At 44.5% G+C, this 26584-nt stretch overlaps 1 protein-coding gene and 1 long non-coding RNA gene across 2 annotated transcripts; both read left to right on the forward strand.

Moving 5' to 3' along the window:
* The first annotated feature begins 3272 nt into the window (after positions 1–3272).
* On the forward strand, positions 3273–4344 carry LOC309346610. The gene is made up of 4 exons (XR_014158708.1): positions 3273–3354; positions 3447–3542; positions 4065–4160; positions 4254–4344. It is a non-coding gene; the product is annotated as an uncharacterized lncRNA (long non-coding RNA).
* Positions 4345–10058: 5714 nt separating this feature from the next.
* Positions 10059–26483, forward strand: LOC309347150 (uncharacterized protein; the record flags this gene model as incomplete). The annotated part of the gene is made up of 18 exons (XM_081871491.1): positions 10059–10092; positions 10286–10457; positions 10958–11064; positions 11738–11839; positions 12344–12445; positions 13863–14046; positions 14424–14530; positions 15173–15271; positions 15775–15876; positions 16870–16971; positions 18389–18490; positions 18924–19098; positions 20078–20181; positions 22184–22276; positions 23303–23431; positions 24152–24323; positions 25420–25526; positions 26434–26483. The coding sequence occupies 18 exons, from the start codon at positions 10059–10061 to the stop codon at positions 26481–26483; spliced, it is 2043 nt and encodes a 680-aa protein (XP_081727617.1).
* Positions 26484–26584: the final 101 nt, after the last annotated feature.

A 26584-nucleotide genomic window follows, 5' to 3' on the forward strand; every position in this document is an offset into this window, starting at 1 on the left:
CTCTCTCTCCCCCCCCCCCGCCCCCACTTCTTTTGCAGAATGCAAGACCCGTTGGTTTGACCGTGACAATCCTTCCGGGACTGGGGACTACGAACTCCTGTCCCAGTTCTGGGATGAAAATCCCCACATCATCTGCCCCCAGCCGCTTGCCATTGAGGTCCAGACAGTGGATGGGATTCCGGCGTCTGAGACTGGGCAGAAGTTTTCTGTGTGAGATTCCATGTCCCCTATTCTATGGGTTCCTTAGCCGGGTTCTTATCTTTGAATTTCTGCCTCTTGTGGCTGCCTTGGCCCATCCCTGACACCCTGTTCTTCTCTGTGTTCCTAACAGGAATGATGCCACCAGTGGCTTTGCTTGTATCAATGCCCAGCAAGAAAAGGGCAAGTCATGCCGTGACTATCAAGTGCGCTTCATTTGCCCCGAAGCCTACTGTCCTACTGGTGAGCATTTCCACAGTTCTGTTACCAATACCATAACTACTTGTAAGGACTGCCGTGTATTTATTTAGGGATCTGATTCAAGGTGAATATTGGGGGCCTGTGCCTACCCATAATAGACTGTTATGAGTTTTTGGGAGGAGAGTCAGTCTGGATGGTGCCCTAAGTCTCTTCCAGTTATTGGGATCCTGCACCTGTGGGTATAGAATGTATACTAGCAAGTTTGCCAATCTGGTTCCTATCTCAAGGCAATGGCTTTGGCTGACTAGTTATGTACAGTGGTACCTTGGGTTTAGTACTTAATTCGTTCCGGAGGTCCGTACTTAACCTGAAACTGTTCTTAACCTGAAGCACCACTTTAGCTAATGGGGCCTCCTGCTGCTGCTGATGCGCCACTGGAGCACGATTTCTGTTCTCATCCTGAAGCAAAGTTCTTAACCTGAAGCACTATTTCTGGGTTAGCGGAGTCTATAACCTGAAGCGTATGTAACCGGAGGTACCACTGTATCACGATTTAGCATATCCAAAGAAGTTGCTCTGTGCCATGGAACAAATGGGGGGCCTTTCCCCCTCACCCCCGACCTGGCTGGTACTTAGGAGAACAAAAGCCAGAGTTGTTGTGTGAGAGAGTGAAAAACCTGAGCCCTGAATGCTGGAAGCTGGAGGACACAGAGATATGACTTGCTCATTGCTGGGCTTTGGGGCTCCCCTAGAAACCTAATAGGAATCTGATGGGCTGTTAGTGCTATGAGCCCATCCATTCAATGCTCAGGATGTATACATGTGTAAATAAAATGTATATCCTGGAGACACCCCAGTCTCCACTGACCTTTGTTTCAAGGAGACCAAACCCCGGGTAAGCACTGGTGGCATGTAACAATATATATTGGTCCAGGGTGGAGAGGAGGCTAGAGTTCCATCAGACCCTTCTCCTTCTGTCTTGACTACAAATGGGAGACCAAAGAATAAGACAGGTGCCTGAGCAGGGCTTAGTCAAAAGGGTAAGGTGCTTGGGCGTTGCTGTGTTATGTTCCCAAATATTTTGCAAATGCTTGCTTGGGCACATAGCACATCTCTTCCTGGAAGCCAAGACAGAATCACATGAAAACCAAAGCCAGTCACCCAACCAAATAACCTAGAAGAAATGCCAGAAAAATATTACAGAATTGCATCATATTCAAGTATCCCTGAAATCTCCCCATGGTTTCAGGCTTAGTCCAGAACGCAAATGTTTCAAAGTTGAGGACATAGACAAAAGGAAGAGGAAATCTTCTCACACTGCATAGTTCAGCTGTGCTCCCACAAGATGTAGAGATGGCCACCAAAGTGGAAGGCTTTAAAATAGACAGATTCATGGAGGAGCAGGCTATCAATGGCTACTGGCCACAAAAATTGCCTCTGAAGACCAGTTGTTGGACATCACAAGTGGGGACAGTGGCTGCTGCACTCTGGTCCTGATTCCAAGTTTCCCATAGGCATATGTTTGGCCAATATGAGAACAGGATACTGGACTAGATTGGCCAATGACCAGTTCAAGCAGGTTCTTCTGATGTTCTTAAAGCCAGTCTAAGCAGGTGGTTGTCAGAAAGCCTTTGAAAGGTTCTGCATGTTAGCATGCATTTTTAGTGTCACACTGTCACAGCTGATTATAGAAACTTCCCTCACATCAATTAGATTAGCTCCAGCATGGCCACTACCACCCATTTTACATTGGTACATGGTGCACAAACAAACCTAACAGCACTCCCTCAAGCCAAATATACCAATAATGTGCAGCAACCTACAGTACAGACTTCAATACCTATCATTACCAATTCAAATCCTGAGGAGGGGATGCTTATGGAATAAGTACAAAGAACTGGTTGGGGTTGGGAGATAATGTACAGGTTGAAATGTGTCACAGGTTAAAAAAAACCCAGAGGAATCAACAAAGTGCTTTAGTAAATGGAATGCAAGCAAGCAAGCTATGTTCTTTCTCCTTATAGCCTCCAGCCCTTCAGCAACATTGACACCAGAGACTTTACCTCCTGCTCAGACCTTTCACCCTGAACCAGAGCCAACCCCCAGTGCTGAGGGTCAGAAGGGAGGTAATAATGGAAACAGGGACGTCAAATCAACTGGTTGGGATCTGTTGCCCTTTAAGTCATCCAGCATATGACTTCCGGGAGGTGGAAAGAACTTCTGGGTGGAGATATCACCCAACTGCATCTTCTTTGGAGGGTGGACTGCACTGGACACTCATGATATCATTTGTGATATTTGATTTATTTACAAATATAAAAACCTGGAGTAGATTAAAGTAAGTGGGCTTTCCTTCATTCGGGCACAGAGAAATGTCTTCAGCTGCTACTCCCATGTCTGCACCCAAATCTCATTTCTTTATTCTCTCTTCAGTCCCCAGCCCCCAGGCTCCAGGGGGACCAGAGACGACTTTACCTCCAGTCCAGACACCTCAGCCTGTACCAGAACAAACCACCAGTGCCGAGAGTCAGAAAGGAGGTAAGAACAGGAAAAAGATATGGCAAGGCACAGACTCATTTGGGCTCGGCTGCTCTTGTGTCATGTAGACTATAGCACAGTCCTCAGTTTTGAGTTAAGATAGGAATTTCTGCATAGAATCACCACCTGGTTACATTTGCTTTGGATGACAGAATTTACTGGGCACTCAATGTCCTTTGTGATATATGCTTGTTGCAAATATAGATACCTAGCAGGAGAGGAGGAAAACCATCAATGGGTCAAAAATCCCCATGGAGAAATGTATGCATCTGATATGACTGTGGCTGCACCACAAGTTTCACTTCTGACATTTCTTAACAGCCCCCAGCCCCCAGGCTCCATTGAAACCGGAGACAACTTTACCTCCAGTACAGACACCTCACCTTGGACCAGAACAAACCACCATTCTGAAGGGAGGTAGGAATGGAAACAGATGTATCTAATCAACTGATTGGGATCTGTTGCCATTTGAATCATCTAGAACAATAATTTCTGAACTCTTTCTTCAGCCCCCACTCCACAGGTTCCATTGAGACCAGAGACGACTTTACCTCCAGTCCAGACACCTCACCCTGGACCAGAAGAAACCACCATTCTGAAGGGAGGTAAGAATGGAAACAGAGGTGTCTAATCAACTGTTTGGGTTCTGTTGCCATTTGAGTCGTCTAGAACAGTTGTTCCAAATTAGCTATGTACTGCAGGCCCCCTGTTTTTGAAAAGCCAAGCCATTCACCCCATGCTTTTGAAAATTTTGATATCTCCATAGTAGCTTTTGTTATGTGAATGGTGCCACGGACCACCTGGGTGGGTTATGCAGACCCCCTGGGGTCCGCAGATCACCAATTGGGAACCACTGATTTAGAATATTGTGTGTTCCCCACGTCTAAGAAGTGACTAGAATTTCTGGGAAGAGATGCCACCCAAGTGCATTTTATTTGGGTGGTAGACTACACTGAAAACCCACAATGTCCTTTGTGTTATTTGCTTAATTTGCAAATATAAATGTCAAGAATGAATTGAAGCAAGTGGGCATTCCTTTAAGGAGGCACAGAACCCCACAGAGAAATCTCTTCAGCTGCCACTCCCAAGTCTGCACCACAAGTTTAATCTCTGAACTCTTTCTTCAGAACCCACTCCCCAGGTTCCATTGAGACCGGAGACAACTTTACCTCCAGTCCAGACGCCTCACCCTGGACCAGAACAAACCACCATTCTGAAGGGAGGTAGGAATGGAAACAGAGGTGTCTAATCAATTGGTTGGGATCTGTTTGCCATTTGAGTCTTCTAGAACAATAATTTCTGAACTCTTTCTTCAGCCCCCACACCACAGGTTCCATTGAGACCAGAGACTACTTTACCTCCAGCCCAGACGCCTCACCCTGGACCAGAACAAACCACCATTCTGAAAGGAGGTAGGTATGATGGAAAAGTTTGTTTTTCTGGGCAGGTTGCATTACCAAGTGTTTTCTTTTTCTTTTTTCCTGCCCGCAAACAGTTAATGAATGGCAGCTTCTGATTGGCTCAGGTTCCAAGAGTGGGAGTTGAAAAAGAGAGGATTTGGAGAGACAGGTTTTAGGTTGGGAGACAGGTTTCAGTTTGGGAGATAGGGAGTGAGAAGAGATAAAGTTGGTTCTGGGTAGAAACATCCACTCTGAGGATTATATCAAGAGCTACAGAAATGAGTCTCTGAGCTTAGTGTGAAGGACAGTGTATGGTGCCCTGTGAGAGTAATGGGCCAGTAATTAACTGGGAGGCTGAGGCTTAGCCAGGAGAAGTAGAAGCTGGAAAGATACAGTCTACTTAAGTCTCATTCCAGACAGGAGGGGAGAGATTCTGCTACAAAAGTGGAATACTCCCAAACCAGTTAAGAGGGGTGTGGTGATCCCTTGAGTCTGTTACTTGGAGTACCTCAGCAGTAGGGTTGTCAAAGGGGTGTGTAACTGACAAGAAGTACCACCTTGTTTAAGAACCAAGGTATTAAGCGGCAACAGCTGTGCAACTGAGAAAGAACTGAAGTGAAATAACTGGAAATAAGCTGAACATTTACCCTTTAGTCTAAAAACCTGTAACATCTACCTGAAGTGAAGTAACTGAACATAAGCAACTGAAGTTTAAAACAAGCTGTGCTTGAGCAGAAGTCCATAACAACCCTTAGGTTTAGTATAAATATTATTAGGTGAACGGTTTCCTGAAATAACATGATAACCAGAAGTGTCCTTTGTTTAATAAAATATTTCTTGTTTATTTGATCAAATCCTGCATGAGACTCCAAATCATAAAGTTTTCCCTCACACAAGTCCCCACTAGATAATATGGGGTAATTTGTAGAAATTCATGTAATTGGTGTACTGTGAGATGGTTGCACTATATTTACGTGAGGGCAGACCCAATGGCGCCAAGGGGAGGGAATGTCATTGCGCCGTCACAGTACGAATAGAAACAGAGATGTCTAATCAACTGGTTGGGATGTGTTGCCATTTGAGTCATCTAGAACAGTTGTTCCTATTTAGCTAAGCACTGCAGGCCCTCTGTTTTTCAAAAGTCAAGCCATGTACCCCGTGCTTTTGAAAATTTTGATATCTCTGTGGAAGCTTTTGTTATGTGAATGGTGCCACAGACCCTCTGAGTGGGTTATACAGGCCCCCCTGGGGTTTGCAGATCACCAATTGGGAACCACTGATCTAGAATATTGTGTTTTCCCCACGTCTAAGAGGTGACTAGAATTTCTGGGAAGAGATGCCACCCAACTGCATTTCCTTTGGGTGGAACTGCACTGAACACCAACAATGTCCTTTGTGATATTTGTTTAATTTACAAATATAAATGTCAAGAATTAATTGAAGCAAGTGGGCATTCCTTCAAGGAGGCACAGAACGCCACAGAGAAATGTCTTCACCTGCTACTCTCAAGTCTGCACCACAAGTTTAATCTCTGAACTCTTTCTTCAGTCCCCACACCACAGGCTCCATTGAGACCAGAGACAACTTTACCTCCAGTCCAGACGCCTCACCCTGGACCAGAACAAACCACCATTCTGAAGGGAGGTAGGAATGGAAACAGAGATGTCTAATCCACTGGTTGGGATCTATTGCCATTTGAGTCATCTAGAACAGTAGTTCATAATTAGCTACGTTCTCCTGGCCCTCTGTTTTTGAAAAGCCAAGCCATGCACCCCAAGCTTTTGAAAATTTGACATACCTATTGTAGTTTTTGTTATGTGAATGGTGCCACAGACGCCCCGGGGTGCGTTATGCAGACCCCTCAGGGTTCTCAGATCACCAACTGGGAACCACTGATCTAGAATATTGTGTTTTCCCCACGTCTAAGAGGTGACTAGAATTTCTGGGAAGAGATGCCACCCAACTGCATTTTATTTTGGTGGTAGACTGCCCTGAACACCCACAATGTCTTTTGTGATATTTGCTTAATTTACAAATATAAATGTCAAGAATGAATTGAAGCCAGTGGGCATTCCTTCAGGGAGGCACAGAACCCCACAGTTCAGCTACCACTCCCAGGTCTGCACCCCAAGTTTAATTTCTGAACTCTTTCTTCAGAGCCTACTCCCCAGGTTCCATTAAGACCAGAAACAACATTCCCTCCAGCCCAGACACCTCACCTTGGACCAGAACAAATTACAAGTGCCGAAGGTCAGAAAGGAGGTAAGAAAAAAGGGGGAAAGGTGGCAAGGCGAATACTTAATTTAGCTCTTTTGATGTGTCATATAGAATATTGGGCAGTCCTCACTTTTGAGTTGAGATAGGAATTTCTGCACAGAGGTACCACCTGGTTCCATTTCCTTTGGATGACAGGGCTTCCTGGACACTCAACATCCTTTCTAATATTTGTTTGATTTGCAACTATAGACACCTGTCACAAGTGGAGGAAAACAGGCTGGCCTTTCATGGGTCAAAAATCCCCATGGAGAAATATATGCATCTGATACTACTAAGGCTGAACCACAAGTTTCACCTATGGCATTTTTCTTCAGCCCCCACTCCCCACATTCTATTAAGACCAAAGACTACTTTACCTCCAGCCCAGATGCCTCACCCTGGACCAGAACAAACCACCAGTGCAGAGGGTCAGAAGGGCGGTAAGAACAGGAGAGAGGTGGCTAATCAGACCCATTTGGGCTCTGCTGATGTTTGCATGATCTGGATTGAATCTAGATTCAGACCTCACCATCTAGTCCAGCTTCCTGTTTTCCACCCTGGCCAACCATATACCCCTGGGAAACCCACATGCCTCCCCCCCCAAAAAAAAGATACAACACATGTTTCACCTCTAATCTTCTTCTTCAGCTCCCACCACCCAAGCTCAATTGGGACCAGAGACAACTTTTCCTCCAGCTCAGACACCTCAACCTGGACCAGAAGAAACCACCAGTGCTGAGAGTCAAAAGGGAGGTAAGAAAGGATTTAACCTGGGTCCTTCTGCATGCAAAGCAGATGATCTACCACTGAGCTACAGCACTTCCTCAACCTTTGAAAGATTGATGAACTAGGAAAGGGGACTGGATCAATGTTTATGAGGGGCAGTTTCTCAAAAATCTTTTGGCCCAGGCCCAAGTTTCCAAATAGACACACTTAAATGGTTCAGAATTAGGTCCTTGGACCCCATTGGTGTGTTCACAGCGCATCCTCGGTTGGTACGGTATGGGGGGGGATCATTATCTACTTTGTATCTATCTCTGTAGAAAATAATGGTCATTTCAATGATGATGATGATGATGGTGATGAGTCAGAGTGTGAAGAGGAAGATTTTGCATCTCTAGCACCAACCCCTGACTCAGAGCAGATTCTTACCCAAAGTCCCCAGAAAGGTAGGGACGAGTAGAGAGGAGAGACAGAGAAAATAACAATTGGTAAAGGGAGGGATGCCCTTCTAATCTGTTGGTGGGCCACATGCCAGTATTGGGCAGGGATGAATCCAGTGGTAGATGGGATCAATTTGAGTGTTAATTTGATTTGTATATTGGTTAAAAATAAAAAATACTAAATATGGTAAAATAAAAGGAGAATTCCCTGGATGCCTAGATCCAGGTTTGGGGCAAGCCCCAGCAGAGATTTAAAATCACAAAACATGCAGCCAAGTAAAGTGTGGAAATAGAGGCTGTTAAACTTTTAAAAATATTCCTAAGTTGCTTCCAAATTTCCCAACTTCCCTTAGAAAAGAAAGAAACCACACATTTGGTAAGTTAAAAATGGTTTACTTACCAACTCATCAAAGGTCAGATTCATGTACTTTTCTATACAGCAGCAAGAAAGACAGGCAGTATGTATAACTCAGGTTTCAAAATGGTTCCAAATGTTTTCTAAATTATTTGTTTAGAAAAACAATGACAGCTTGCTAAAGCCACATAGATTAAGCTTGGAGGATTGAGTTTAAGCCTGGTAGGGTTCACACAGTGGAAGGAAAGAACCAAGGCTTGATAACCTCTCAAGGTTAGGGGGAGTAACCTAGCTAAGTTTGACAGAACAGTCTACTCTATGGTCTTAACCCATTCATGCATTAAGCCTATGAATCTGGATTTGTGTGGCAAGTCCCCTCCCCCATGTGAAATAAAGACACGGACACGTTAATTAAAGTTAATGGGCGTAAAAAGGCCACAACTTTATTGATTAGAGAATTGAAAGTATTGGCCCTAGGCATTGGCACCTATCGACTACCCACCATGGTGACTGGGAGGGGTTGCCCACAAGCCGTGGGGGTCCTGTTGAAGTACGCCAACTAGGATCCCACGGGTGTCACCGCTCGGGGGCGTGCCGGAGGCCCTTACCTTCCCAGGTTTCGGACAAGGCAACGTTCCCCGGAGTCCTCTAACGGACTACCCCTTCCATTGGGGGAAGGTGATGGCAGTTCCTTCCCACCCACCCCCGTCCATTTGCATAACAATTAACCCCTGCCAATGCCTAACCGCCAATACCAGGAAGTTGTGACGATTGCTATGTGGTAGGCGAAAAAACCAAAAGGCAGGAAGTGTGCCAACTTGGAAAAATTCCTACCAGGCCCCTTGCGGCGACCAACTGGAGTCCATAGCAAGGTCGTACCTGACTAAGCCTAAGAGCCTAAGGGTGGGTGGGATGGGAAAACCTCACAGCTGGCGAAAGGAGGGGAAGAGGGAGATCCCGGGGCATGCCTGGCCTTAAGTACGGCTTTGGTCACAACCACCCTCTCTCCCACTCCCTTCTTTCTCTCTACCACCCTTATCTCTCTCTCTCTGTGTGTGTGTGTCATCCTGTTCTCTCTCTTCCTCTCTTTCATCTCTTTCTGTGACCCCCTCTCTCTGTCACCCCTTTCATTCATTCATTCTGCCACCCCTCTCTTTCTCCCCGCCCCCAGTGGGCTACCAGAGAAGAGTCAGCTCATTCTTGCCAGAGAGGTGAGCTAATCACTTCCCCCTAACTCTCCTACTTACATCACTCCATTCATTTCATATATTTTCCATTGCATTTTTTCTCACTCAGTCTCCTCCCTGGCTCCACTACAGCTGCATGAAATTAGGATGAAGGCTGCATGGGCCCATGGTTCACGATCTAGCTCAGGATTGTCTACACTGATTGGAAGTGGCTCTCCAGGGTTTCCAGCTGGAGCTCTTCCCATCCCTACCTGGAATTGCCAGGCATTGAACCTGGAACCTTCTGCATATTGCAAAGTTACAGCCCTTCCTCATAAAGATGTCCACAGAGTTGTATGCAGCGTTAATACTACCCAGAGTAGACCCTTTGAAATCAATGAGCAGGGCAGGCTTAGATCCATTAAGTTTAATGGGTCTACTCTGAGCAGGACTTAGTTGGGTGCAACCCTTAGATATAGATTTCCTGTAGGTGTATAAGACTAGTCTACACCAGAATCTCAGCCTCCTGTGCCAACATTTCTCTTTGAACTGCAAGGCACATCTGCAATCCCATCACAATGTGTGCATGAAAACGTGTTGTAGTTTTACTTAGGGATGATGCTTCTGCATCCTCATTCAAGTCTCTCCCTGGATTTTGGAGTTTTGGATTATGTAGCCTTTGCACAAGGACTTCTCCATCTTTTTCTTATTTTCCAAATGTTGAATGGAACCACACTATATGCACACCTTTTGCATCAGTTTTCAGTCCCTTTTAGTTCAAATGTGGGGAACCTTTGACCCATCAGCCCCAGCAGGTATGGCCAGGGATCGTGGGAGTTGTAGTTCAGCAGCATCTAGAGGGTCAAAGGTCCCCCACTTTCTGAGTCCCTTTTCTGCCTCCCCTTCTATACGTGCACCAATAAAACAGATGTATCCGTACTTTGTGTTTTGGTTTCAGGAGATTTTTAACTTCGTTGTCTTGTATTTTTGTTGTTGTTAACCCCCCAGTTTGCAATACACGCTGGTTTGACGAAGATGATCCTTCTGGAACTGGGGACTATGAATTCTTCTTTGACATCTTGGACAAGTATCCCAAAGACATTTGCTCTGAACCAACAGCTATAGAGGTCCAGACATTGGATGGGACCCCAGCTTCTGAGACTGGGCAGATATTTACTACGTGAGAATTTAGTATTGTGTGAAATGGGTCTTGGAAAATGGTGGGGGATTTTATTGTTGTTGTTGTTGTTGTTGTTGTTGTTGTTGTTGTTGTTGTTGTGTCTTGAGCTTTCATTTTGTGTCCAAACTAGGGATATGAAAGAATAATAGAATTGTAGAGTTGGAAGGGATCCCAAGGGTCACCTAGTCAAGGAATCAGAGCTAAAGAATCCATGAAAGATGGCCATCTAACTTCTGTTTCAAAACTTCCAATGAATGAGAGTCCACTACACCTCTGAATAAGCATGCACAATGTTGCACTGGCAATGTGGTTTAATTCTTGTCGTAAAAGAAATGCAAAGTTCGACTTCAACTTTTACTTTTATTGGAATACCTGTAAATATCTTATGGCATGAATAGGCAGTCCCCTTTCATTACTGCAGTTTAAGGCGTTGAAAATGCATTGAAAACCCTATGTGATAGCACGAGACAAGGCTATTGAGACTCATTTTCTCTGAACAGCAATGATGCCCGCACTGGCTTTTCCTGCATCCATGCCTCCCAGGGAAAAGGCAAGCGCTGTCATGACTACCAGGTGCGATTTACCTGCCCACTGTCTTTCTGCTCTGGTAAGTTTTAACTGCTTTGTTCTGTTAATCCTGTTGATGAAATTCTTCCTGGTTCAGTGTGTAGAACAGTTAATAGAATGCAGTCAGACAAACCACAGATTGTAGGTTAAGTAATGCATGGATCATAGAGTTGGAAGAGACTGCAAGAGTCATCTAGTCCAACCCCTGCAATGCAGTATTTTTTTGCCTAATAATAATAATAATAATAATAATAATAATAATAATTTATTTATACCCCGCCCATCTGGCTGGGCTTCCCCAGCCACTCTGGGAGGCTTCCAACAAAATATTAAAATACCGTAGTACATCATACATTAAAAGCTTCCCTAAACAGGGCTGCCTTCAGATGTCTTCTAAAAGTCTGGTAGTTGTTGTTCTCTTTGACATCTGATGGGAGGGCATTCCACAGGCCAGGCACCACTACCGAGAAGGTCCTCTGTCCTGGTTCCCTGTAAGTTGGCTTCTCGCAGTGAGGGAACTGCCAGAAGGCCCTCGGCGCTGGACCTTAGTGTCCGGGTAGAATGCTGGGGGTTGAGACGCTCCTACATGAATGAAGGAGGAAGGAGAGGGGAAAAGACAAATAAATGTTTGGCTAATACACAAAAAATGTTGCTCCTTCTTTGGAGAGCCTGCTCCATCACAGTGGCCTGAAACTCAGAATCTTTTCCCATAGGTGGTGAGATCCCATCCACCCCAGGACTAGAACCTGTTACACCTCCTGCCCCAACTCCCACCTTAAAACAAGTTGAAAGCAGTCCAGAAATACCAGTGAAAGGTACGTATGCCACCCTATAGCTATTCCAAGAGACACTTGGGCTATATAACAAAAGTGTCAAAGAATCCTATCCATGTGCTGGGGAAAAAGCCCTTCTCTGGATGCCATTCTTGGGAGAAGAACCAAAAGGTGAAAAATTTCACACACTTTGGTAACATGAAGTGGAACTACAGGAGCTGAAAGCTACATTAACTTGCTCAAATTCTGGAATTAATTTTAGGAATCCTTCTACATCATTTGTCTGGAATCTCGGGGGAATGGAAAGCAGGACAAAGTTAGCTAAAGAGCCAATAAAGAAATAGTAGAAATAATCCCATCTCCCAGCAGTGGCAGATTATACACAAATTATGCAGTATACAGTCCTAAGGAAGATAGCATCTGGAGGTGGAGCTCAAAGAACAATTGCCTAAGGAATAGGCAGAGGGCCATAGCATTTCCTGGGAGGGGCAACTCCATCGCAGTGGTCCTCATCTTTTAGCCTCAAATTTGAATCTTCCTTCATAGGTGGTGAAATCCCATCCACACCAGGTCCAGAGCCAGTAACATCTCCTGCCCCAACTCCAACCTTGGAAGAAATTAAAGGCAGTCCAAAAATCCCAGTAAAAGGTAGGCATGCAACACTACAGCTATCTTGACAGATACTGGGGATACATACAGAAGTGTCAAAGGTCCTATCCACCTGCTGGAGAAAAAGCCCTTCTCTGAACGCTATTCTTGGGAGAAGACCCCAAAAGTGGATAATTTCACACACTTTGGTAACATGAAGTAGAACTACAGGAACTGAAAGCTACACAAACTTGCTCAAATTCCAGAATTTATTTTAGGAATCCTTCTACATCATTTGTCTGGAATTCCAGGAGAATGGAAAGCAGGTCAAAATTAGCTAAAGAGCCAATAAAGAAATAGTAGAAATAATCCCATCTCCTAGCAGTGGCGGACTTTGGGCTTTCAAATTTCAGCAGCACTCTATGCAACACCCCAAAACATTTTTTTGGGGGGGCGGGGGAGCTCAACTCTCAGCTTCTGTTCTAAGTCATTGTTGTGGGACTCCCTGTACCACCTTCTTGGCTCAGTGCTCATTGTGGGTGAACCGGTTGTTCTCCCCTAAATCTGCCTTTGCTCCTAGATCTAGTCCAAATAAATAAATAAATAAATAAATACTCATCTATGTTGTCCCAGATGATTGCTTTAACTGACAGATCACAACCATGCCTTCCTCCACATTCTGCCTTCTAGTAGACTTCTCCTTGCTCTAAGTAATAGTGGTCAGCAGTGCTCACCTGACCTGTTATCACTGGTGTTGCTGCAGTTTACTAGGAGTGACTGGTGGCAGAGAGGTTGGCATGGTGCAAATGCACCAGCAGGAACACTGGATTGGTTCCAGCAGTGCATTCTACCACAACGACCACGCTTCTGCCTTGCCACTGCTCAGAAGTCAAAGCACTGCAGCCCCACCAAATGCTACTGGCTCTTACCTTAACATGTCAGCCCCCAAGTAAGTACCCTCTCCCACCTACCCACACACCACAACACAGCTCACCACAGCAGGAGAAAAAAAACAAGATATGTCATCAACTGTCCATTTGGGACATGTGCAAGAGTCAAAAGTGGTGTCCACAGGCTGGAGAGCAAGTTGTGTTCTCTGTGTGCAGTCTTTGGAGAAAGACCTAGAATTGGGATGGGAAACTTGTGGACCTTCCAGATTTTGCTGGACTCCCAGCATCCCAGACAGTTGAACATACTGGCTGAGGAGTATAGGAACTGGAGTCCAACAACATATAGAGGTCATAAAGTCCCACAGCCTGACCTAGAAGATAAAAAAATGGAAATTATAGATGTGTGTATAGATGTAGATATGATACAAGAGATTCCAATTAATTTGAAAAATAAGCATAGCACTGAATTCCTAATTCAGAGGCCTTTGATTTGACTATCCTTGGACACTGGCAAGGCACCAAGGCTTCTCTTCTTCAGATGCTTCATAAGCATTCTAAGAAACCTCCTATCGCTTCTCTTTTGATAGAGTCTCCTTCCACTTGCAAGACCCGCTGGTTTAACGAAGACAATCCTTCGGGTGATGGGGACCAGGAATTCCTTTTTAACCTCATTCAGATGTACCCTCAGGAGATATGCAGAATGCCACTCACGATCGAGGTCCAGACTGTGGATGGGATCCCAGCTTTGAAGGCTGGGCAACCGATTGCTGTGTGAGATGTTAAACCTTTCTTGTATGCAATGCAATTTTTAATTGCTTAGCTGCAAAGCTGCAAAAACATAGGAAGCTTCCTTACCCTGAGTCAAACCAATTGCCCATCTTGCTCAGTATTGTAAAAACTGACTGGCAGCAGCTCTCTAGGATCGCTGGCAGGGATCTCTCCAAGTTCTCCCTGGAGATGCTGGTGACTGAGCCTGGTACCTTCAGCTTGCAAGGCAGACCTGGTACCTTCAGCTTGCAAGGCTCTACCACTGAGTTACATCCCTGCACCTATTTCTATGGTTGTAGACTTTGCTCTGTCTCAATATCTCCTAACATTCTGTGCAGTGCAACTGCAACTGCAACCTATCTGCTTCTTTCTCTGAACAGGCATGATGTCATCACTGGCTTTTCCTGCATCAATGCTGAACAAGCGAAAGGGCAACTCTGCTACGACTACCGGGTACGGTTCACCTGTTCAGCACCCTTTTGCTCCAGTAAGTTTCTAAGTGTGCTCTTCTAATAATTATGCAGTGATAATTTGCTTTAGTTTGCAGGAATGAACGCTCTCACCTTTAGCTTATAGTGTTCCCCATACAGGTAAAGAGAAGAGAAAAAATAATGCAGCCACCATCTTCTATCAGTCTGGTGCAGCTTGGGGTGGTGTCATAATCCCACATTTCACATAAATAGCCATATTTCAAATTAGAAAATGCAAAGATCCCCACCACCAAGAAATGGCACAGATGAACAGCATTCTCTAGACCAGTGTTTCCCAACCTTGGGCCTCCAGCTGTTTTTGGACTACAACTCCCATCATCCTTAGCTAGCAAGACCAGTGGTCAGGGATGATGGGAATTGTAGTCCAAAAACAGCTGGAAGCCCAAGGTTGGGAAACACTGCTCTAGACTACAAGTGCATCACATTTGAAAGCAGGTAGCTCAAACAGGTGAACTAAGACACAGATTACGTACACGTTGTGCCGTATACAGTCCTGAGGAAGGTAGCATCTGGAGATGGAAAGCAAGGAACAATTGCCTAAGGAAGAAGCAGAGGGACATAGCATTTCCTGGGAGGGATGACTCCATAACATTGGTCCTCATCCTTTAGCCTCAAATTGCAATCTGCTTTCTCCACAGGTGAGATCCCTCCCACCCTGGGACCAGAGCCTGTTACACCTCCTGCCCCAACTCCCACCATGAAACAAGTTGAAAGCAGTCCAGAAATCCCAGTGAAAGGTACGTATGCCACCCTATAGCTATTCCAAGAAATACTTGGGCTATATAACCAAAGGGTCAGAGATCCTATCCACGTGTGGGAGAAAAAGCCCTTCTCTGGATGCCATTCTTGGGAGAAGAACCAAAAGGTGAAAAATTTCACACACTTTGGTAACATGAAGTGGAACTACAGGAGCTGAAAGCTTCATGAACTTGCTCAAGTTCTGGAATTAATTTTAGGAATCCTTCTACGTCATTTGTCTGGAATCCTGGGGGAATGGAAAGCAGGACAAAGTTAGCTAAAGAGCCAATAAAGAAATAGTAGAAATAATCCCATCTCCCAGCAGTGGCAGATTATACACACATTATGCAGTATACAGTCCTAAGGAAGATAGCATCTGGAGGTGGAGCTCAAAGAACAATTGCCTAAGGGATAAGCAGAAGGCCATAGCATTTCCTGGGAGGGACGACTGCATCGCACTGGTCCTCATCTTTTAGCCTCAAATTGGAATCTTCCTTCATAGGTGGTGAAATCCCATCCACACCAGGTCCAGAGCCAGTAACATCTCCTGCCCCAACTCCAACCTTGGAAGAAATTAAAGGCAGTCCAAAAATCCCAGTAAAAGGTAGGCATGCAACACTACAGCTATCTTGACAGATACTGGGGATACATACAGAAGTGTCAAAGGTCCTATCCATGTGCTAGAGAGAAAAGTGGTCTTGGGGTGCCATTCTTAGGAGAAGACCTAGCAGGTTTGGTAACATGAAGTGGAAAGCAAATGTGAAGGGACTGTAAACTAAAGCAAACTGAACATGCCCCCAGGACTAATCTTAGAATTTTTCCTAGTTAATCCCACCAGAATACAAGGGGAGTGGCAGGCAGGGCAAAGTTAACAAAAGATACAATAGAGGGTTGATAGAAATTATCTTGTTCCCCAACATCAAGCCCTGTAGCCCAATACTCTCCAGTCTACAATCACAGTCAGAAAGCCAGAAAACAGGGAGTTGAAAAACCAACTGCTGGTTAAGTCCCACATTGTATGCACTATATGTTTGGGTTGTATACTGGATTCGTCCAAATCCCAAACTGAATCAGGTCAATTCTGGGGGTCTGGGGTTGGGTTCAACCAAGTCAAGTCACAACAGCATTGGATAGCCCTGGGTTAGGCCATCTGGGAGAAAGGGCATTGAACAGGAAAACTACAGGGGGTCTCTCTGACCAGAACATTTGCTAGTTGAGCAAAGGATTCAGTCATGTGGGCTGGTGCAGTCCTGTAGGGAAGGTTGAGATTTTTTGGCAGGGGAGATGCAAATTCTCCTCCTTCCTTTTCCCCTCTCCTTCCCTTATGTTTAATTAGGGTTCTGAAAACCCTAATTAAACATTGACCCCACCCCAAATTGATTTAGTTCTGGATCTGGGGCGGGTGGTCTCCAGACTGGGTCAGGGGAGAGGCACACATCCCCTCTATATATGATCCTTGAGAAGGGGTGAAAAGGAAGAACAAAGAAAGGGATGGTGAAGGTCAAATAAATAATGGAATGTATCTTTTCCTTTAAGGCCTCCCACAGTCACACTGGCCCCCTTCCTTCAGCCTCAAACTCATAATCTTTTTCCATAGGTGGTGAGATCCAGTCCACACCAGCACCAGAGCCCGTTACACCTCCTGCTCCAACTCCCACCTTGGAGCAAGTGCAAAGCAGTCCAAATATCCCAGCAAAAGGTATGTAAGCAACACCAGTGCTGTTTCAAGAGATGAACTGTTTGGAATAAATAAGGGTAACCTATAGTATTCCCCTGGTAGAGAGCAGATTGCTCTTAGGATATTCTATACATCCCTAACCCTTTTGCCTAGAAGGAAACAGGAAATAACAGAGAAAGCAGAAAGAGCTTAAAACTAAATACAGTGGTACCTCGGGTTACGCCTCAGATTACAAATGCTTCAAGTTACAAACCCCGATAACCTGGAAGAGTTATCTCGAGTTGAGAACTTTACCCCAGGATGAGAACGGAAATCATGTACCAGCAGCACAGCGGCAGCAAGAGGCCCCATTAGCGAAAGCACGCCTCTAGTTAAGAATAGTTTCAGGTTAAGAACGGACCTCCGGAATGAATTAAGTTCATAACTAGAGGTACCACTGTATAGGAAACTTACCAGGAGAGAGGAAATTAAGTAGGAAACTTATCGGAGGCGATTTTATTTATTCAAAGTAGGAAAAATCACAGAAGCATTTTATTTTATTTTTAATGACTTGCCCTCAAAGAAATACTGGTCCATTTATCTAAATAAGAGTGGGGTTGAACAGTTAACAAAGGGACCTTTTCATTTGGACTTCCTTGAGCACAGTTGGTCAAAGCACACCATAACTGCTTCTGTATAAAAGAAAGCCCTGTGCTCCGCACATTCACTATAATAGGTAACCAAAGTGGATAAAATTTGCAAACACAGGAGCCACTCCAGAGGAGATTAAGCCTGCCAAACTGCAGGTGTATAGGTTTAGTTGCTTTATATGGGGGAAGTAAAAGGCATTATCCCCCCCCCCATAATTTCTTGGGGAAGGGATTTGTCTCTTGCTCTTTTTTACCTCAAAATAATTAAGAGCTGGCTAAGCGGCATGTATTCCTGCATATACAGTGGCACCTCAGGTTACATACGCTTCAGGTTACATACACTTCAGGTTACAGACTCTGCTAACCCAGAAATAGTGCTTCAGGTTAAGAACTTTGCTTCAGGATGAGAACAAAAATTGTGCTCTGGTGGCGCGGCGGCAGCAGGAGGCCCCATTAGCTAAAGTGGTGCTTCAGGTTAAACACAGTTTCAGGTTAAGTACGGACCTCCAGAACGAATTAAGTACTTAACCCGAGGTACCACTGTATTTATATATTGCAGCCTCACACCAACCTTTCCATTTGGGGGCTGAGTTCAAACCCCACTCAGACCAGGGTTTAAATTCCCACTTAGCCATGGAGGTTTATCCTACCTCAGAGGGTTGTCATGTGGACTAAAGAATTAAGTGAGGAACCATGTATCATGCCACCTTGTGCTCCTTGGGGGATAGGTATGATAGAAATGAAATAATGAAGTAAATAGCATTCATGCAAGAACATTTTCACTCCAGCCATCAACCTCTTTTCTACAGGTGACCAGAATCAACCTGGGGCAGGATTAGAGCCTGTTACCCTTCTAGCCCCAACTGCTGTCTCTCCAGAAGTGAAAACTGGGTCCCAAGTTCAAGAGCAAGGTGTGTGTGTGCGTGTGTGTGTGTGTGTGCATGCGCATGAGCAATATGCCTTCAGTTGTGTTGCCTGCTCCAAGTTGGCAGAAGCATGGTTGCTTAAAACCGACTTAATTAAAACTTGTGTGGTTATTCTTTTTATAGGATTGTCTCCAAAGTTAGTCCTGCTCAGAGGAGATCTATTGAAAATAATGAACATGACTAAGTTAGGTCCATTAATTTCAATAGGTCTACTCTGAGTAAAACTCAATTGACTACCGCTCCAGTATCTTGAAGGGCAGGCATGGGCTGGTTGGCTGAAACACTGGGCAGGAGCAATCCACTCTGCAGCATGTTGTTGTAGCTCCAGCTTGTCTCCACTTGGGGGCAAACAGAGAACGCCTTCCCATTGTTATCACTGTTTATTCAGCTACAACTCACATTTCTTTTTCTCCTTCAGCTTGCAAGACCAATTGGTTTGACCGGGATAATCCTTCTGGGACTGGGGACTACGAACTCCTTTCTGATATCATGGATGAAAATGAAATTGACACAATCTGTCTTGATCCAATTGCAATTGAGGTCCAGACAGTGGATGGGATCCCAGCTTCCGAGACTGGGCAACAGTTTGCTGTGTAAGATTCCATGGGATGAGTTTGGAGATGATTGGCAGAAGTTGTCTGAGCTGGCTCTTAAGTGAGCTAGTTGGCTGTCTATAAACAATTTTCTTTGGCAGCCAAGACTCCTCCACGATGTATCTGGCAGATGTTGTGTACACTGCTTCTTTATCAGATATGAAGGTCTCCCCAGATATATCATAGACACAGGTTTACCATCTCCAGAGAGAAGGTGGCCTTGAATGGGAATGATAAGGGCATTTGCCTTTATGAGAACTTTGGCGATCTGTGAGTGGATTGAGTGAAATCATAGAATTGTAGGGTTGGAAGTAGCCTCCAACCACCAGTAGTTCAACTCGCTGCAATGTAGGAATCATAGATAAATAATTCCTGACAGAGGGCCACCCAGCCTCCAATGAAGTAGAGTCTACCCCATTCCAAGAGCCAAGCAGCTCATACCAAAAGAAAGTCCTTCCTAATGTCTACTCAGAATCTGCTTTCTTGTAAATTGAAATAAGCATTGTGGACCTAATTCTAAGATTTGTCCTCTGGAATAGGCACATGGGGTGTTTGCAGCTGAGGCTGTCATGGAACTGAAGCTATCATCCCATGTTGGAAGCATCATTCTATGGCAGGCATAGGCAAACATGGCCCTTCAGATTTTTTGGGACTACAACTCCCATCATCCCTAGCTAACAGGACCAGTGGTCAGGGATGGTGGGAGTTGTAGTCCCAAAACATCTGGAGGGCCAAGTTTGCCTATGCCTATTCTATAGCTGGTCAGTTGGGTGCTTGCAGCCCTGGAAGGACAGCTTCAGTTGCATGACAGCTTCAGGGTCTGACTTCCCCATAAGCCATGACAGCTTCCTTCACTCCTGTTTGTGGGTTTGGCTTTCCCTGCCTCCCTGGCCATGTTGGGATGTCACCTCAAATGACTGCCAGAGCTCTATCTCCTTCAGCTGTTCCATGTGTGCTTTGCCTCCTGTGATCCAAACAGGAATGATTCTACCCGCGGATTTGCCTGCGTCAATGCCCACCAGGGAAAAGGCGTCATGTGCCTTGATTATCAGGTGCGGTTCACCTGTCCTGATTCCTTCTGTGGTGAGTAACAAAGACCCCGCCCAGCTCAATCATACAAGAAAGCAGAGCTGATTAAAAAGGCTTTGCATTAAGGATAAGGTGGCGGGGTGTCTTGCTTTGCAGGGAGCAGTCCTCTATTTGAATAAAAAAGTCATAGAATTGTATAGTGGGAAGGGTCCACCCTTCACCTAGGTTGGATCGAGACACATCAAAGAAGCGATCCAGTTAAATGCGTTGTAAACTTCATACAGTGAAGTTCCATTGGCAAAAAATGGGACTCCACAGCGCCATTTGATGTCATAGTGTTTTAACACATATAAAGCTATGCATATAAAGTCGCTGAGTCCCTAGTCCAGTGATGGCAAACTTTTTAGAGACCGAGTGTCCAAACTGCAACCCAAAACCCACTTATTTATCGCAAAGTGCCAACGTGGCAATTTAACCTATATATCTCTTTTTTTCCTGTGTGTTTCACGTTTCTTCTTTATGACTGCTGTTGTAATAAATAATCCTTCATAAAAGTTACGGCATTACATTCTTTATTAAATTATCTTTCCATTGACATATAACTTTATGGTGTAACTCAGTACTTTTTTTTCTTAAAAAAATGTATAGGGTCACTCTCATTTTGACTCAAGAAAATCACCACCAGGGAAAAATAAATACAGTTCAAATTGGGGGAAATAAATACAGTGAATTTCTTCTCCTGTTAGATTCACAAAATGTTTAGGGTTATGCGTCCCCCTGCATCCCCAAAGAAAAAAAACACTAGTATTACTCCCAAACAAAGTGGTGTTATGAGCCTTCAAACCTCGGAAATACATTTTTTATTTTTTTAGAAGGTTCCACAATTTTGGCCACTAGTGTACACTGGAGGGCTGTACTAAGAGCTACCCTCTCTCTGTTTTTAATATGAGATAATAATCATTGTCTGTGTGCGCACAAACAAATAAATATAAATAAATAAATAAACCCAGCCAGATGGGCGGGGTATAAATAATTTTATTATTATTATTACTATTATTATTATTATTATTATTATTATTATTATTATTATTATTTGCCATTTCTTTGGCTACCGTTTGATCACAGCCTCCACAGAATGAATTTCTCTGTTGGCTGCCATGGGAAAGTGCAGTGAACTTGTAAACCCAGCAGCCCCTTCTTAGGTTGCCGCCTTTATATGCTTACTGGCCTGGGAGTTAAGCCCTGCTGCACTCGAGGCGGCTTACTCCCAAGTAGGAAAAACAGACTGGCGGGAGGCCCTGGCGCATCAAAAGTCAATGCCTGCTCAGCCCCTCGCTCGCTAGCCAGGTCCTGGTGCCACAGGCTTTGGATGGCACAAGCCCTCCTCTCCTCCTTCTCCCTCACCCCAGGCACAGAAGCTACAGCCCTGCTGGGGCAATGGTGTGCGTGCCCACAGAGAGGTCTCTGTGTCCTGTCTGGCCAGCGTGTCATAGCTTTGCCACCACTGCCCTAGTCCAACTCCCTACAATGCAGAAATCACAGCTAAAGACTCTCTGACAGATGGCCATCCTAATTTTGCTTTAAGAACTTCCAATGAAGCAGAGTCCACCACCTTCCAAGGTGGTCCATTCCACTGTCGAACAGCTATTACTGTCAGAAAGTTCTTCCTAGGTATAGGTAAAGGGACCCCTGACCATTAGGTCCAATCGTGACTGACTCTGGGGTTGCAGCGCTCATCTCGCTTTATTGGCCGAGGGAGCCGGCGTACAGCTTCCAGGTCATGTGGCCAGCATGACTAAGCCGCTTCTGGTGAACCAGAGCAGCGCACAGAAACGCCATTTACCTTCCCGCCAGAGTGGTACCTATTTATCTACTTGCACTTTGATGTGCTTTTGAACTGCTAGGTTGGCAGGAGCAGGAACAGAGCAACCGGAGCTCACCCCGTTGTGGGGATTCGAACCGCCAACCTTCTGATTGGCAAGTCCTAGGCTCTGTGGTTTAACCCACAGTGCCACCCACATCCCTAATGTCACCTAAATTACATATATGTTTCCAGCAGGAAAAGGCCAGCCTGGGGTGGAATCCACATCTGCTGTGACTACTGCACCTGTACCAGCAACACAGGAGACGAACCAGTTCCCCACTCAAGGTAAGGAGTGGAGGTGTGCGCAGCTGAAAAACTAGAAAACGTGGAAACATTAAGCCACACAGCCCCTCATATACACAAATATTATCACATTATTACATTTTTTTGTCGCGTTTATATTCCACGGAGCTGTGACCTTCATTGGGGGAGAAAATTTTCAGGCAAGGAAATGCTTTCAAGACACCACTCTGCACTTCCTGTCCTGCAGAGTTGAGGAAAGCCAATGGCGGAGCACATGGGAAACATACAATCATAGAACTTCAGAGTGGGAAGAGACCCAATGGTCATCTAGTCCAAACCCCCTGCAATGCAGGAATAATCCAGCTTCAATCCTAGCATTTCTATGGATTGTTCCAATTCAGCAGTAATCGGGGGGTCTTCTCAGGGAAAGCGACAGAGCGAAAGGAAAACCTCTGGGACCCTGTGCCTTGAAATCGCAGAACGAAGAGAAGAGATTATGGGACAAAGGGAAGTGTAGATGAGCCCTTGGTGTGGAAGTGTTACTGAAGGAAAAGGCTTCAGCATCTATCCTGATTTTCCCATTTCTTTCCTTTTTTAAAAAAAAAAGTTTTTATTAACAATTTCAGCATAACAGATTATCAAAGCATATTATATTCATTACTTCCCCCCTTTTTCCCACTCCCCTTCAAACCCTCCCTCCCACCCCAGAGACTTCCCTAAGCTCCTCTCTCTGATTTCTCAGCACATATTATTCTCTGCATGTTATGAAATTATACATATCCTTACCTTATCTATCTACCCTGTTAGCAACCAATAGATTTGTGTATGTTTATTCAAAACCTGCCAAGGAGTCCAGTTCATTTTGTTGTCTTTTTAGATAATTTGTAAAAAGCTCCCATTCTTCCTTAAAGTCACAGTTGTCCTTGTCCCGCAATTTGTATGTCAATTTAGCCAGCTCTGCGTAATTCATCCATTTTTCTTGCCACTGTTCTTTCATTGGGAGATTTTCCCATTTCTTTCCAAGATCTCCCTTCTCAGAAGTAATGGCGCCAATCACTTTCCCAACAGGCCAGGATCAGTCTGGGCTGATGCCTGCAGCTAGCACACCTGTTGACTCTCTACCTGTGCAGACAACGACAGCTAACACCCACATCGACACTGTGCCAGTCCAAACAACTCCCCAAAGCCCTGCACCAGGTAAAGAGCAAAATCCAAGTGAAAAATTCTAGCCATGAATTGTACATCTCATTATCATTATTATTAACTGGACGCAAAGCTGTTGTGTCTGGATCTCAGGGGACTGCAACACTCTTCATGTTGCATCTCTTTAATTTTGCGTGAATTAGGCTGTTTTCTGTTCGTTTGCCCACCATGCTGACTTGCAACTATGCTGACACGTAGGCCTGTGTTTCTCAGAAGTTCAGTTCATTTGGACCTCTGTGGGTGGTGCTGTGGGTTAAACCACAGAACCTAGGACTTGCCGATCAGAAGGTCGGCGGTTTGAATCCCTGCAACAGGGTGAGCCCCCATTGCTCGGTCCCTGCTCCTGCCAACCTAGCAGTTCTAAAGCATGTCAAAGTGCAAGTAGATAAATAGGTACCACTTTGGCGGGAAGATAAATGACATTTCCGTGCACTGCTCTGGTTCGCCAGAAGTGGCTTAGTCATGCTGGCCACATGACCTGGAAGCTGTACGCCGGCTACCTCGGCCAATAAAGCAAGATGAGCGCCGTAACCCCAGAGTCGGCCATGACTGGAAATAATGGTCACGGGTCGTTTTACCTTTACCTTTACATGCTCTGAAAACATAGATGTCCATGGGTTTACTTTTATTGCAACCATAAGCAGAGAAGAATATGGGGCTGGAAGGTTTGCAACAATTTCTAATACTCTATTCTCTTGGTTTCTTCTCCCTTAGTTTGCAAGACAAAATGGTTAAACCGGGACAATCCCAGTGCAACTGGGGACTATGAGCTGATATACTACCTCAAAAAGGACTATCCAAAAGCCATTTGCAACAAGCCAATTGCTATCGAGGTCCAAACTGTGGATGGAATCCCAGCTTCTCAGACAGGACAGATATTTTCCAGGTGAGAATTCCTCTCTGGCTTGAAGACGGAGACGGTGGCTATAGGTTGCATCCAGTGTTAATTCCAATCTGTTGAATTAATGAGCATGACTAAAATAGGTCCATTAATTTCATCAGCTCCTCTCTAAGTAGAACTTAGTTGGATAGAACTGTATAATTTTGTTTTGTTTTGCATTTAAGACCAGGGTGGAATCTACACACATTTTTTAAAAAACGCTGTGAAAATGTTTTGTTTTTTTAATCTAGTGTTGCATTTGTATATTGCACTTTACAACACATTTAAAACGTTTTATTTGCAGCTGTACAGCTGAGTCCCAGGACTGGGATGATGAATCGGGTGGCTTAACTCTGAGAGGCACAATGCTCTTTCAGAGTTAGAGAATGGTTGTCCCTGAAATGACCCTCACAGGAATTTGAACGGTGTACTCATGCCATCAGTTTCAATGTATGGCTATTTTGGCAATCTGCCTTATTTCACCTACAAATGGTTTTTTTAAAAATGGAAGAAAATTTGAGAAAGTCACCCTAAACAAATAACAGCAGCAATTAGAAAAAACAGAATCAAAGAATTGTGGCGTTGGAAGGGACAACTAGTTCAACCCCTGCAATAAAGGAATTGAAACTAAAGAATCCCTGACAGATGGCCATCCAACCTCTGTTTAAAAACTTCCAAGGAGAGTCCACTACCTTCCAATGGAGTCCATTTCACTGTTAAACAGCTCTTGCCATCAGAAAGTTTGTCAGCCCTTGTAAAGGCACAATAAGTTGACAGGCAGTTCCTGCAAACCCCACTTTGCCACGACTTTTCCTGTCCTGCACCTGCTACCATCTATGGCATCAGGTGTGGGGCAGGTGACTATAGCTTAGCAAAAACAGCCTTGTGGGCCAAACAGGGAGGGTTGCCAGGTCTAGTTGGGCCTGTTGGCTGAAGGTTCCCAACTTCTGATGTAAGCAGGAAAACAATCTGTGCAGTCCACTGGAGTTCAACCAGCTTTTGCCACCTATACTGGAAATCAGGAACTGGCCACTCTCTCAAATTTGGCTACTATTTTTCCACCATGCTTGTCCCCCATACTCTGCCTTGTGTCGTTGAACAGGAATGATGCAGTCAATGGGTTCGCTTGCATCAATGCCCAGCAAGGAAAAAGGGGTGTCTGCCATGACTATAAGGTCCGGTTCACCTGCCCAGAATCTTTCTGTTCAGGTGAGTGTCAATATCACATCCAGTTCTTATATGGAGCAGCCAGGGGAAATGGGTCATGCAAAGGATTCCCTTCTTTCAAGTTAACAGTGAACTACCCAATATCACATGTCATGTGCCCAGTAGTCACCATGCCAACTCTCTTTCCTGTGACTTGGCTGGATATGTCTGAAATGCTTGTCATCTGAATTTCTCCCCAGATTGGGGAGTTTTTGAACTCTTAGTCTTATTTCTGCAGGGGGAGTCAATGTCTTGAGAATCCGCCATTGTTATGTATAGTTTTTAATTTCCAAATTGCACATACACACCGTTTGCTACTGGAGAAGGGGGAGCAATGTGATTCAGTTTGCATTTAAAGGCTAATCCACACTTTCTGAAACAATACGCAAACTGAAACACAGCCATCCTTTGGCATTTGCACTTCTCTGAATTGTGCTTTTTGGTTCTCCAGTCAAGTAATGTGTGCAAAAATGCACCCACAAATGAAAAATATGCATAAAAATGGATATCATTGCAAAAATTATATACAAAAAATGTATGGGAGGAAGTGCTTTGCAAAAACACGTTAGGAAAAAATTGTACTAAAATGTTGGTGAATTTTCATGAGGATTTTTTATTATTATTGCTATCTGAAGAGGAAATGCAGAGATCTGAATTTAAGGCTGGGAAAATGAGGGAATGAGAGAAACTGAAATTGGCAGATTCATCTATCTCTGTTTGCTGCATCTTCCCATTCTTTCAGGTCTCTCTTCCAACACTACTGACATACATAGATTAAACATTGCCAAAGGGTCCAATTGTATGTATGATTGCAAAAGGATTCATGTGTGGTGTTTTACCAATGCTTTGTGCCTGTGTGTATGCTGAGAAAAACGGCAAAAAAGCAAAGTTGATCTAATTGTGCATACAGTTGGTGTCATCCTCATTCTTTGCTTTATCAAGGTGCTGATGTACCAGTAAAACACTGCACAAAATTAATCCTGAAGCAATTGTACATACAACCACAGCAGAGTTCCTTTGTTTCAGTGTTTTATCTATGCAGATAAGTCAATAAATGAAAA

Source organism: Podarcis erhardii, assembly GCF_964252035.2.
Source record: "Podarcis erhardii genome assembly, chromosome: 7".
In the NCBI taxonomy this organism is placed as follows: domain Eukaryota; kingdom Metazoa; phylum Chordata; class Lepidosauria; order Squamata; family Lacertidae; genus Podarcis; species Podarcis erhardii.